Source organism: Oncorhynchus clarkii, chromosome 15, assembly GCF_045791955.1.
Source record: "Oncorhynchus clarkii lewisi isolate Uvic-CL-2024 chromosome 15, UVic_Ocla_1.0, whole genome shotgun sequence".
Taxonomy (NCBI): Eukaryota; Metazoa; Chordata; class Actinopteri; order Salmoniformes; family Salmonidae; genus Oncorhynchus; species Oncorhynchus clarkii.
This window is the reverse complement of record NC_092161.1, coordinates 24,674,809-24,688,319: the sequence shown is the minus strand read 5'-3', so window position 1 is coordinate 24,688,319 and position 13,511 is coordinate 24,674,809. Positions and strand designations below refer to the sequence as shown.

At 41.7% G+C, this 13,511-nt stretch overlaps 1 protein-coding gene across 15 annotated transcripts in view; it reads right to left on the bottom strand.

The window, feature by feature from the left end:
- Nucleotides 1-13,297, bottom strand: part of LOC139367089 (abl interactor 1) — a 67,289-nt gene extending 53,992 nt beyond the window's left edge. For 8 of the 15 annotated variants that reach the window (XM_071105113.1, XM_071105116.1, XM_071105124.1 and 5 more), the window contains exon 1: nt 13,040-13,211. In XM_071105113.1, coding sequence (XP_070961214.1) covers nt 13,040-13,156 — 117 coding nt within the window. In that variant the 5' untranslated portion in view covers nt 13,157-13,211. Of the gene's footprint in view, nt 1-13,039 lie in introns of all 15 variants that reach the window. The other 7 variants (XM_071105114.1, XM_071105119.1, XM_071105127.1 and 4 more) reach the window with 4 other exon arrangements.
- Between the last annotated feature and the right edge of the window lie 214 nt (nt 13,298-13,511).

Genomic DNA, 13,511 nt, shown 5'->3' with positions numbered 1-13,511 from the left:
GTGTTTAGGAGCATATACCCATGTGGGTGATTGAAAGATGAGCTGAGTCCACACTCCAGTCCAGTTGGTGATGGTAATGCACCTTAAAGGTGGTTGCCAATAGCCATGTAAAGTTCAAATAAGAAGAAGCCTGAAGGAGGAGAGATTACTAGAAACAAACTCGGTTTACCATTTTATCTGTGGATTAATTTTCGGAGTAGAGGACCTTGTGCATTTCAGGTCACACCACTGTATCTCGCAAACACACGGTCAGCAGCATCTCCACTTGCCAACTTGAGCTGACTCCGAGCTGGCGTCGTTAATTTCACATCAGGCCCTTAGCCTGTGCTGCAATAAGGCAGAGTTAACCGTTTGAGAGAGTGGTGGATGTGCTGCTAAAAAAGATAATCCGGACGACGCAGGCAAACAAATCACTGTTCATGATTCAACTCGTTTGCAACAAGGCCGGCGAGATTACAACTCAGTCAGACCAAGAATAAGCGCTCTGAGCTTTGATCAACGCTGGGAGCAATATTTAGATGTTTTAGACGCAATTGATTTTCTTTGTGTACAAAATATATATTGGAATTATACTTTTTTTCAAATTATAAAGTCCGGACCTCTGTCCACGTGTGTAATTACGGCCCTGTTACCTAAACTGGAATGTAGACGACAAAATTTCATGGATGGCATTAAAAAATATATATAAAAAAATGCACCACACTTTTTAAAAGACAACATACTAAGATAAGGAAAGCAAACTACAGTGATCATAGTGAAAGCCTACAGCTCTGGAACAGTGCAGTAGGGAGTGGAAGTCCACCAGCGTGTTTGGCTGGTTTCTTCTGGTAAGTGAGGGATCAGCAATAGAAGGTTACGAGACGAGGGTGGGATTTGGGCCTGGTTCAATAACATCTAAAATGCATCCTTTCACCACAATCCAGTCAAGCCAGATAAATGACTCACATCAAAGAAGAGAAAAGGAAAGGCCTTTTCCAAAGTATTTACATTCAAACAGGGCGTCGGGCGGGCTGCTTAGCTGACGGGGCCAACTGCTGCTTGGAGGCACCATGAACAGGATGGAAAGGCCCAGACTCCCTCCCTGGGGGAAGAGACTTCCAGGATCAGGACAAACTGTGTGGCCCCTACACCCAAGAGCTCTGTTATGGGTGGAAGCTACATTTACATTTTAGTAATTTAGCAGACGCTCTTATCCAGAGCGACTTACAGTTTGTGCATTCATCTTAAGATAGCTAGTTGAGACAACCGCATACCAGTCATAGTTAGCACATTTTTCCTCAAAGCTACAACTGGACAACAGAGGGGTAAGACTGAGGGCATGGAGTATCTTAGACCTGGGTTTTTTTTAATAAGAGGAGGTGACGGCGTACCCTATCAACTTATATCACTCTTACCAAACCCAAGCCATTTTCCTTTTGAGCGACAAAGTCTGACCTCTTGTAGCACAAGCTTCTGAAGAGGTCAAATAACAGAGATAACACTTCTAGCGTTGCTATGCGGGAACAAGTCAGAACATTCTCCTCTGAAACAAGACAAGACAGCGACAGGCAGTGTAGCTCCCGGGAAATGTTCTGCTCCCCTCTACAGCCGACAGTCAGATTTGCTTTAGCACATCCTCTTATCCTGGAGGGAGATGTGCTTGGAAAATGGCAAAGCCCTGTAAAAACAAATCTACAAAAATAAATACTACCATGGAAGTGTTGAAATGTTCTGGTATGACATGCCTCATGTATGAAAATAGTGTAGAATTGACTTAATTGTCCTCAATTTCCCCCCTCCTACTTCTCTCTGCACACGACCAAGTTACACACAATGCTGACGATGTATGAAATAGGTAACATTGCATGCACTGCAGCCTAATCATTGCACGCATTGCAGCAATCTGTTGCATGTTGAATAGGGACACACGTTTGAGACTTAGCGGTAAGCAACAATCCATTAAAAAACAAAGGAAAATCAGCCATGCCAAGAAAGTAGATGTCACCAGGGATGAGCGTTTTACCCATTCTGATAAAAAAAACAAGGCTGAAAACATGACACAGTGCAGATATACACCTCCTCAGATGGACTCACAACAAGGACTGCTCTGGCAAGGTCAGAGGCAAGGTCATAGGCCTCACTACAAGGACTGCTTTGCGGGATGTATTGACAGCTGAATGAGATAGAAAGCTTTGGCTGAGGCAAGAGAGAACTTGGGCAGCAGAGGAGAAGTGCTTTGTAGGCTGTATTGATGTGGATGGACTTGCCCAGAGGTCCAGGATGTGACAGAAGAGACGTAAAGACAGTGGAAAAGAGATTACTACAGTGATACTGGTAATCTGGCCGCAAGGCTACGTAGGGCCCAAACCTAACATCCAGGAACATGCGTTTTAGCCTCAGCCATTTCCTGACCATCTTCCATAGTTTTTTTTCTTTAGGCAAAGACCACGACGCAACATCAAAGACTACACTAACCTTAAAGGCAGCAAGCCTAGTAGTTAGAGCGTTGGGCCAGTAAGCAAAAGGTTGCCAGATTGAATCCCCAAACTGACAAGGTAAAAAAAAAAGAAAGTTGTTCTGCCCCTGAACAAGGCAGTTAATCCACTGTTCCTAGGCCGTCATTGTAAATAAGAATTTGTTCTTAACTGACTTGCCTGGTTAAATACAGGTTTTAAAAAACAATTCAATTAAACCTAACTCAGCAGGCATAAAATAAACACCTGAGTGTAGTTTCTTTCTTTCTGGTCGTTCTCTTCTGCACTGTTAACTCCTCCACATTTACTGGATTGGTTTAAGATGAAGTGTCGCCTTGTTGACATCCAAAAGAGGAAGTCCCGCTCCAGGTTTCTTTCCATTTCCCCTGAAAAACAGATGCATCCGTTTTTTTTTTGGTAACCCCACTCAGGGTGAGGCTACACCAACGACATGAGCAAACTGCCAGGGCATTAATCTATAATCCAGAAACAATGGCTGACCCTGGTAAATGTCTCTCTCTGGCTTGCCTGAGATTAGATAAGATACCCAATGAGGAAGGGAACTAAAAAGGTGAGCTATAAATAGTACTTTCAATCCATATCAAAATAAACCAGCACCCATAAAATATACGGGCTCTTCAAACAAGAGCTGTGTTTCATAGACCGTAATAGCCTACAACATTCGGATCTATGTGTATTGCATCATCAGAGGGTGAGGGAAAATGCAACCACACCCAGAGGGGCAGAAATATGCACAAGGAAAGCTGTGAAAAACAGAACCCCAACACATCTGGGAGACTGAGACAGTTCAACAGATAAGTGCAAGAGAAGTTACAATATCTACAATTAAATAAACTTCCGTAGAGTTGCAACTTTAAATCTGCGTTTTAAGTCGTTGCCACTTTCTGAACTCAGCAGCAGGATAAGTCCATCATTCATTTTCTTATTCACTGGGGCAGATGGGGGGCAGACTGAAGAGCTAAAAAGGTCTTCCTGACCTTGAGAAACTGTCGTTGTGCAATTAAAAATGTAATCAGTATATCAGGAAAGGGACACAAAGGGGAACCTTGTAGAGGGAATCACATTTTTTTTAAGTGTCCTTTTGGAAATAATTCAACAGTAATACAGAAAACTGCCAATTCAAACAACGGTTACTTAAATGGCTTTTTATTGGTTTTGAAAAGAATGTTAAACTAAGTGTGAGTGAAGACCAGTACAACACAAGTTAAGTGATACTATTCAGAGTCACAGTCCTGTTGTAAACCGCTCCTCATCTTGTACTATTCAGTCACCTTTGAGCTGATTTCCTGGTGATTACAGTCTTATGTCCAACAACACACACATATACACTAGGCTCCTTAGTTCCAATGAAGGGAAATCTAAACGGTACAGCATACAATTACATTCTAGAGGATTCTGTGCTTCCAACTGAGGCAATAGTTTGGGGAAGGCCCTTTCCTGTTTCAGCATGACAATGCCCCTGTGCCTGAAGCGAGGTCCATACAGAAATGGTTTGTCGAGATCGGTGTAGAAGAACTTGACTGGCCTGCACAGAGCCCTGACCTCAACCTTGAACACCTTTGGGATGAATTGGAAAGCCGACAGCGAGCCAGATCTAATCGTCCAACATCAGTGCCTGACCTCTAATGCTTGTGTCTGAATAGAAGGAAGTCCCAACATCTAGGAAGGCTTTTCTGGTGGAAAGCCTTCCCAGAAGAGTAGAGGCTGTAATAGCAAGAAAAAGGGGACCAACTCCATATTAATGCCCATGTTTTGAAATGACGTGTCCACACACTTTGTCATAAAAATACAGTACCAGTGAAAAGTTGACACCTACTCATTCAAGGGTTTCTTTATTTTTACTATTTTCGACATTGTAGAATATTGAAGACATCAGAACTATGAAATAACATGTAGAATCATATAGTAATCAACAACAAAAAAGTGTTAAGCAATCAAAATATATTTTGAGGTTGGCTGATTGTGGAGTCCAGGTCATCTGATGCAGCACTCCATCACTCTCCTTCTTGGTCAAATAGCCCTTACACAGCCTGGAGGTGTTTTGGGTCATTGTCCTGTTGAAAAACAAATGATAGTCCCACTAAGCACAAACCAGATAGGCTGGTGTATTGCTGCAGAATGCTGTGGTAGCCATGCTGGTTAAGTGTGCCTGAATTTTAAACAAAATCACAGACAGTGTCAGAAGCTAAGCACCCACACACCACCTCCTCCATGCTTCATGGTGGGAACCAAACATGTGGAGATCATCATGTGTCACAAAGACATGGCGGTCGGAACCAAACATCTCAAATGTGGACTCCAGACAAAGGATAGATTTCCACCCATCTAATGTCCATTGCTCGTGTTTCTTGGCCCAAGCAAGCCTCTTCTTATTATTTGTGTCCTTTAGTAGTGGTTTCTTTGCAGCAATTCGACCATGAAGGCCTGATTCAAGCAGTCTCCTCTGAACAGTTGATGTTGAGATGTGTCTGTTACTTGAAAGCTGTGAAGCATTTATTTGGGCTGCAAACTAAGGTGCAGTTAACTATATTGAACTTAACCTCCTCTGCAGAGGTAACTCTGGGTGTTCCTTTCCTGTGGTTATCATGAAAGCCAGTTTTATCATGGCACTTGATGGTTTTTGCAACTGCAAATTTTCCGGATTGACTGACTTCCATGTTAAAAAGTAGATGGACGGTCATTTCTCTTTACTTACTTGAGCTGTTCTTGCCATAATATGGATATGGTGTTTTACCAAATACAGCTATCTTCTGTATACCACAACACAACAACTGATTGGCTCAAATGCATTAAGGTGTAAAGAAATTCCACAAATGAACTTTTAACAAGGCACACCTGTTAATTGAAATGCATTCCAGGTAACTACCTCATGAAGCTGGTTGAGAGAATGCCAAGAGTGTGCAAAGCTGTCATCAAAGCAAAGGGTGGCTACTTTGACCAATCTCAAATATATTTAGATTTGCTTAACACTTTTTTGGTTACTACATGATTCTATATGTGTTATGTCATCATGTTGATGTCTTCACTATTATTCTACAATGTCGAGAATGGTAAAAATAAAGAAAAACCCTTGAATGAGTTGGTGTGTCCAAACTTTTGACATGTACTGTATGTATGCATGTATGTATGTATGCATGCATGCATGTATATTTGAAGTCGGAAGTCTACATACACTTATGTTGGAGTCATTAAAATTCGTTTTTTAACCACTCCACAAATTTCTATTTAACAAACTATAGTTTGGCAAGTCTGTTAGGACATCTACATTGTCCATGACACAAGCAATTTTTACAGACAGATTATTTCACCGTACAATTCCAGTGGGTCAGAAGTTTACATACACTAATGATGTCATGGCTTTAGAAGCTTCTGATAGGCTAATTGACATCATTTTAGTCAATTGGAGGTGCACCTGTGGATGTATTTAAAGTCCTACCATGAAACTCAGTGCCTCTTTGCTTAACATCATGGGAAAATCAAAAGAAATCAGCCAATATAATTGTAGACCTCCACAAGTCTGGTTCATCCTTGGGAGCAATTTCCAAAACGCCTGAAGGTACCACGTTCATCTGTACAAACAATATACGCAAGTATAAACACCATGGGACCACGCAGCCATTATACTGTTCAGGAAGGAGATGTGTTCTGTCTCCTAGAGATGAACGTACTTTGGTGCGAAAAGTGCAAATCAATCACAGAACAACAGCAAAGGACGTTGTGAAGATGCTGGAGGAAACAGGTGCAGTATCTAAAGCATCCAAACAGGTGCAAAAGCATCTATATCCACAGTAAAACGAGTCCTACATCGACATAACCTGAAAGGCCACTCAGCAAGGAAGATGCCACTGCTTCAAAACTGCCATAAAAAAAGCCAGACTACTGTTTGCAACTGCACATGTGGACAAAGATCGTACTTTTTGGAGAAATGTCCTCTGGTCTGATGAAACAAAAATAGAACTGTTTGGCCATAATGACCATCGTTATGTTTGGAGGAAAAAGGGGGAGGCTTGTAAGCCGAAGAACACCATCCCAACCATGAAGCACGGGGGTGGCAGCATCATGTTGTGGGGGTGCTTTGCTGCAGGAGGGACTAGTGCACTTCACAAAATAGATGGCATCATGAGGAACAAAAATTATGTGGATGTATTGAAGCAACATCTCAAGACATCAGTCAGGAGGTTAAAGCTTGGTCGCAAATAGGTCTTCTAAATGGACAATGACTCCAAGCAAACTTCCAAAGTAGTGGCAAAATGGCTTAAGGACAACAAAGTCAAGGTATTGGAGTGGCCATCACAAAGTCCTGACCTCAATCCTATAGAAAATTTGTGGGCAGAACTGAAAAAGCGTGTGCGAGCAAGGAGGCCTACAAACCTAACTCTGTTACACCAGCTCTGTCAGGAGGAATGGGCCAAAATTCACCCAACTTATTGTGGGAAGCTTGTGGAAGGCTACCTGAAACGTTTGACCCAAGTTAAACAATTTAAAGACAATGCTATAAAATACTAATTGAGTGTATGTAAACTTCTGACCCACTGGGAATGTGATGAAAGAAATAGAAGCTGATATAAATCACTCACTCTACTATTATTCTGACATTTCACATTCTTAAAATAAAGTGGTGATCCTAACTGACCTAAAACAGGGAAATTTTACAAAGATTAAATGTCAGGAATTGTGAAAACCTGAGTTTAAATGTATTTGGCTAAGGTGTATGTAAACTTCCAACTTCAACTGTAAATATGTATTTGTTTTACCAATAGGTTCCCTTCTTTGCGAGGAATTGGAAAACCTCCCTGATCTTTGTGGTTGAATCTGTTTGAAATGCACTGCTCGACTGAGGGACCTGACAGATAATTGTATGTGTGGGGTACAGAGGTGAGGCAGTCATTCAAAAATCATGTTAAACACTATTTTTGATCATAAAGTAAGTCAATCCAACTTAGTCTTGTTATGCACATATTTACTCCTGAACTTATTTACGCTTGCCATAACAAAAAGGGGACATTTCATCTTCACACGTTTTATTAAATTTGCAAAAATGTCTAAAAACATTATTCCACTTTGACATGAATGGTGTATTATGTGTGGGCCAGTGACAAAAAAAATCTAATTTAATCCATTTTAAAATTCCGGCTGTAACAACAAAATGTGGAAAAATTCAAGGGGTGTGAATACTTCTTGAAGGCGCTGTATCTACTATCTGCACACATCCGGGGCCTTCATATTCTGCTTTCATTTTCAGATAAGTCTATCAATAATTGTGGCATATAGTGTTGAAAGCCGGGGCGGCAGACCCTACAAGGATTCATCTGCGTTAGTTTAGTGAGTTATGCCCTCGTGCTAATCTTAATGTGACGTTAATAGGATGGGGATGGGGATACAATGCTATGTAAATAGGATTAAATGTAATTGTCAACTGAAACTATTGTTGTGGCGTTTGAAAATGACAATATCCAGATCACAGAGAGCAATAGGGAGACAAAGTATCAGAGCCGGATTACAGCATTTGGGGCCCCGACCTCAGCAGCCCCCCCCAAAAAAAAATGTTTTTCCCATTGTTTTTCCCATTGTGCTGAAAGAAAAATGTGCAGTTTTATAACGCTATTTTACACGTTTTGTTATGAGGCTAAGAGAACATTTAGCAGTTTTAAAGCTAATATCCTGAAATTCTACACTTTTTGCCATGGGGCAGCAATTTTTGTTCACATTTTGCCTGGCTAAAAGAGGGGGGGAGTTGTGTGGGCCCCCTGGAGGTCGGGGGCCCCAGGGCACGTGCCCTGCGTGCCCATTTGGTAATCTGGCTGGGCTAAGAGCCACTAGGCTTTCAATGCTGAGAGAAAAACCAGGCCACTCCGACAGTGAGAGAAAGAAAGATAGGAAGAGAAAGAGGACTCTGTAATCCTTAGAGACAGAGCTGTGTGAAAACGACACATGTATCACCTTCAGGCCAGCCTGGCTCTTTACAATGGAAAAGTCATGTCTGCTAGGTTTCACTTTCAGCATGGGTACACAGAGGTCATGTGACCAGGACAAAAGGACGGCAAGTAAACGTGATCTTGAGTGCTTGACTCATATTGTAATTTAGTGCATTGGACTGCATAGCTGTACAATGTTTCCCTCCCTCCAAAACACTGGCCTACATTCAGTCTCCATTCAGTTCTGGAAAGTGTTATTGGGATCTTTGTGCCACACCCAAGAATAATTGTAAGGGAGACAGTAAGACACATGGTGAAAAAGAAAGTGTTTAACTTGACATGTTGCGGTGGGCTGCTGCTGCCCTCTCCTCAACCTCCAAACCTGCGTCGTGTACCCTGCCAACAAGCCAGGTGGCCCAGTTTGTACATGTCCCGGCGTCCTTGCCCAAAAACGACAGCCCTGGCTGTCACAGAGGTTAGGAAAACATGGTGCTGACTCAGTCACATTCCTGAAAAGATATGGCCCATGGCCAAAAGGGAAATCTGTTTATTGCGAGTGTGCCACCATCATGTTGGGTGAGTGGAGATGCTAGCAGTTTAACTTTGAAGGAGAACCCCATTAAAGAAAACTTCCAAGGTATATCTAAAAAAAGAATGTTACAAAAGAAACACTGATGCATAATTGACCTTTATCCAAATTAGGATGCCAATATTAATAAATCCTGCCTGATGTAGAGTGACATACAACAAAAGACTTCAGAGCTACAGGAACCAGGAGTGTGTCCTTCCCTGTCATGACCATGACCACATAACCATACCTCTTGCTGTCAGTCAAGGCAGGAAATTGGCTGTCCTCGTTTACAGACTGGCTTCAACCATCTGCTACTGAACAGTGGGCTACATAGCTGTGCTACAGTCAACATGTTAAAAAACCAAAGCCTCTACGAGAACAGAAAGAGGAAAAACATTAAGAAAACAGTCCCTGAAGACTGGCAGAGTCATGCTGAGGCATGTTGCTATACACATGGTTGTCTCTCACTCATCTGTTTTCAACTCACATACAGACAGAGAGAGAGAGGCACAGAGAGAGAGAGGCACAGAGAGAGAGAGGCACAGAGAGAGAGAGGCACAGAGAGAGAGAGGCACAGAGAGAGAGAGGCACAGAGAGAGAGAGGCACAGAGAGAGAGAGAGGCATAGAGAGAGAGGCATAGAGAGAGAGAGGCACAGAGAGAGAGGCACAGAGAGAGAGAGGCACAGAGAGAGAGAGAGGCACAGAGAGAGAGAGAGGCACAGAGAGAGAGAGAGGCACAGAGAGAGAGAGAGGCACAGAGAGAGAGAGAGACAGAGACACAGAGAGAGAGAGACAGAGAGACAGAGAGACAGAGAGACAGAGAGACAGAGAGACACAGAGACACAGAGACAGAGAGACACAGAGACAGAGAGACACAGACAGAGAGACACAGACAGAGAGACACAGACAGAGAGACACAGACAGAGAGACACAGACAGAGAGACACAGACAGAGAGACACAGACAGAGAGACACAGACAGAGAGACACAGACAGAGAGACACAGACAGAGAGACACAGACAGAGAGACACAGACAGAGAGACACAGACAGAGAGACACAGACAGAGAGACACAGACAGAGAGACACAGACAGAGACAGAGAATAAGGGAAGGAAAACAGCTGAAAGGATGTACAGATTATTAGATTTTTTTTGTAAGAGACCATATGGGCAGTGTCTTCCTGTTGGGTTTAAGGTTCAAGTTGAACTTGTGACAACTGCCTGACGGCTTTAGTTTACAACATCAATCATTTCAACTCCTCAACACTACGCATGGTTCACTCCAAGAATCTCCAGGGAATTACTTAATCCACTAAACCAATTAGGCTCAGAAATATGCAGCATTTTGAGAAACGGTAAACTTCTGTCGAGGGATCTGGAGTATCCTGCAATTACTAAATATAAGTAAGGATGATTGCTGTTCAGTGCGTTCACAGATAACCAATCAACAGTGAAATTAAGGTATAAGCAAGGAGACAAGGATGAAAACAAATTGATAGGCAATCCTTGTGGAGTTGGAGGAAGTTGGCAACACACGTTATAACTGATTTAATATTCGTATTTTTGATGGACTCAAATGGTCGGGTACTTAAACATTCCTCTGCAGGTGTCAATACCCTGGATTCCTTTCAGCACCTGATGCAGTGCGGTATCCTTCAGGGCAGTTGCCTCCGGCTGTTACTCTTCTTTCTTTCTTTTTTTTTTTTACAAATAATTTGCCACTTGTCTTACAAGAAGCTAAAACGACTATGTATGCTGAGGATGAGCCCCTACTGAAAGTGAGCTCACAGACTCTTAGCAAGGAGTTACAGTCAGTGTCAGAATAGGTCATTAACGATAAACTGGTCTTAAATACATCCAAAAGCATTGTATTTGGTGCAAAGCATTCTCTTAGAGTTGCACATAAAGGGTGTGACTGTTGAACATGTCAAAGAAGCTGAACTCCTAGGAGTAACATTGGATGGCCAGTGATCACGGTCAAGTCATATTGACAAAGGTGTGAAGATGGGGAGAGTTATGCCTGTTATGAAAAAGATACTCTGCATTTTTGACACAAACATCAACTGCACTAGCTGTTCAGACTCTGATCTTTTCTTATCTTGATTACTGTCCGGCAAAATGGCCAGGTGCAGCACCAAAAGACCCGGCAAAGCTTCAGCTGGCTCAGAACGAAGCAGCACACATTGCCCTTACCTGCACACACAGAACTAACAGCAGCAACATGCATGATAGTCATTCATGGTTGAGGAGAAATGGACTACTTCTAGTGTTTTTAAGAGAAAATGTTACGTTGAAAATGCCTAACCACCCGTATAATCTATTTGCATACACTTCAAAAACAGACATACACCACCGACACGCCACTATGGGTTTCTTCACGGTACCCAAACCAAAAACAGACTTAATGCATCGCTCAGTTATGTATAGAGCCATGTCGTCGTGGAATGCTCTGCCACCAGAAGCTACTTGGTCATATTAAGATCTAATTGAACTGTTCTGTATATAAGAATATATGAAGTTTGTAAATAGTATTCTTGTTGTCTCTTGGTGTCTTTCCAACATACAACTCTTATTTTAGTTTATTTTGAATTGAATAAATATATCTTGTGTTTTTGTCTATTACTGTTCAGTACTTTGTCATGCATTTGCACGTTTTATGTGGACCCCAGGAAGAGTAGCTAAACTTGAGAAGTCGATCTCAGCCGTAAGCTATAGCCTCTTTACCCTGAGGGGGACCAAGATAGCTCATCAAAAGCCTTCTTATGCAACAACTTATTCAGGTTAACTCAATGCTATAACAGAGCCACAGTGTGGAATCACCACATCAACATGTACGTCTAGAGAGCACTTGTGCCGTATATTCACAGCATAGGATGAAACGTATGATTTGTCAAACATTCATCTTTAGAATTCCCTGAGATTTAATGAGCTCATGCTCGTGGATTTCTGTAGGAAAGACCTCAATCTTAATATCAATATTATTACTTTTTGAATCAGTTTTGACATTCGTTTCAGGGATGTAAAACAGTTTGAAAAGCTATGTCCAAAGCCATATCCATCAGTAACTTCAGCTGCTAGCCCACAATTTAAGTAATTATAATGCAGCAGGGCAATAGACCCTTGGCAGCATGAGGTAACATATAAAATAATCCAGTAAAATAATTGAACCGTTTCAGAACGCAGTACAGAAATGTGTTAAAACATGACCAAACTCCACAGTCAACATCTGTGAAACTTAGTTAAAAAGGGTAACACAATCATATGTGGCAAATTGCAGAAGCATTCACTGACAGAAAAACAGGCGTTGAAAGTAGGATATTCCCCAGAGAGAATTAGTATTGTTAAAAAAATACTATGCAGTGATTGGCTCTGTTGCTCTTAATAAAGAATGCCTCATGTTATTTTTGTACATTATCTATGGTATGGGCAGGCTAATTGCAAACTCTAAGAAGATTCTTATAAATGCCTTGACATTTATACGTTTGCAATTGCTTACAATATCATAGTCCACGTATTGCAAATGTATAAATCACAGAAAATACAAATAAAATGAGTGGATAGAAATCAAAATGTCAAACTATCCCACGGTGTCTGTGAGGGACAGTAAATAAGGCCAGTGTCTCCGCAAGCGCAACTGCTTCTGTAACTTTGAAACAATGTAACGATCAGATGAAATTGTTGCGTTTTAACAGTTACGTGTGGAGTGCACAACACGTTTCAGATCTTTTTACAGCGGTTTAGTTTGCACCATTATTTATTTTATTAAGCGAAGATAACAGCCGAAGTTAATACTAGACACACCCTCTGTGTAAACGAACTAAATATGATCAAAGGACCAACAACGCATTGAATGGCCAACACTGTATCCAACATGTCCATTGCGGTGATACTACACACTGGAATGGCCAAAGACTCCCAAAAGACGTGTATTCTCTATGAATATCTAACGTTACTCCTTTATGTGTTAATTGTGATCCTTTCCATTTCTTTATCCACATTTCCTGTCCCCAGTTTCCCAACCGTTCAACAACAAAGAATTCCGAGATAACAATGTTGAGTAAAATTACTAATTTTGCTTACCTGAACATAATTGTTTTCACAGTAGTCTGCTACCCGCGTGAGATTCTGGTAACTCTCTATAAGAGCTCTTTTACCGGCTGGAATTTCTTCCTCTAACAACATTTGCAGCTCTGCCATCTTACATCGCCCCGCATAGCTTCCTCGCCTTCCCTTTGATTGAAACCACCAGCTCTGCTTCGGAGAAAAAAAGAAGAAACTCCTTCGCCTGGTATAGTGGGATTCTTGGCCTCGCTTTCACACCGGCGCAACCTATCAGCCACCCGCAAAAAAACAACCAACATGGATCACAGTGTAGAATGCTGGGATACGTAGTGTTACAATGTATAATTTTCTGGGTTTCCGAATGGCAACAGTCGTCAAATTTGATACAACATATCAACGCGTAATGCTTTTATGCCCGGGCTGCATGCTCGCGTAACATTTCTTATTGTGGTGGCTTCATCCCTTTACCATACAGTTATTTGATGGAACA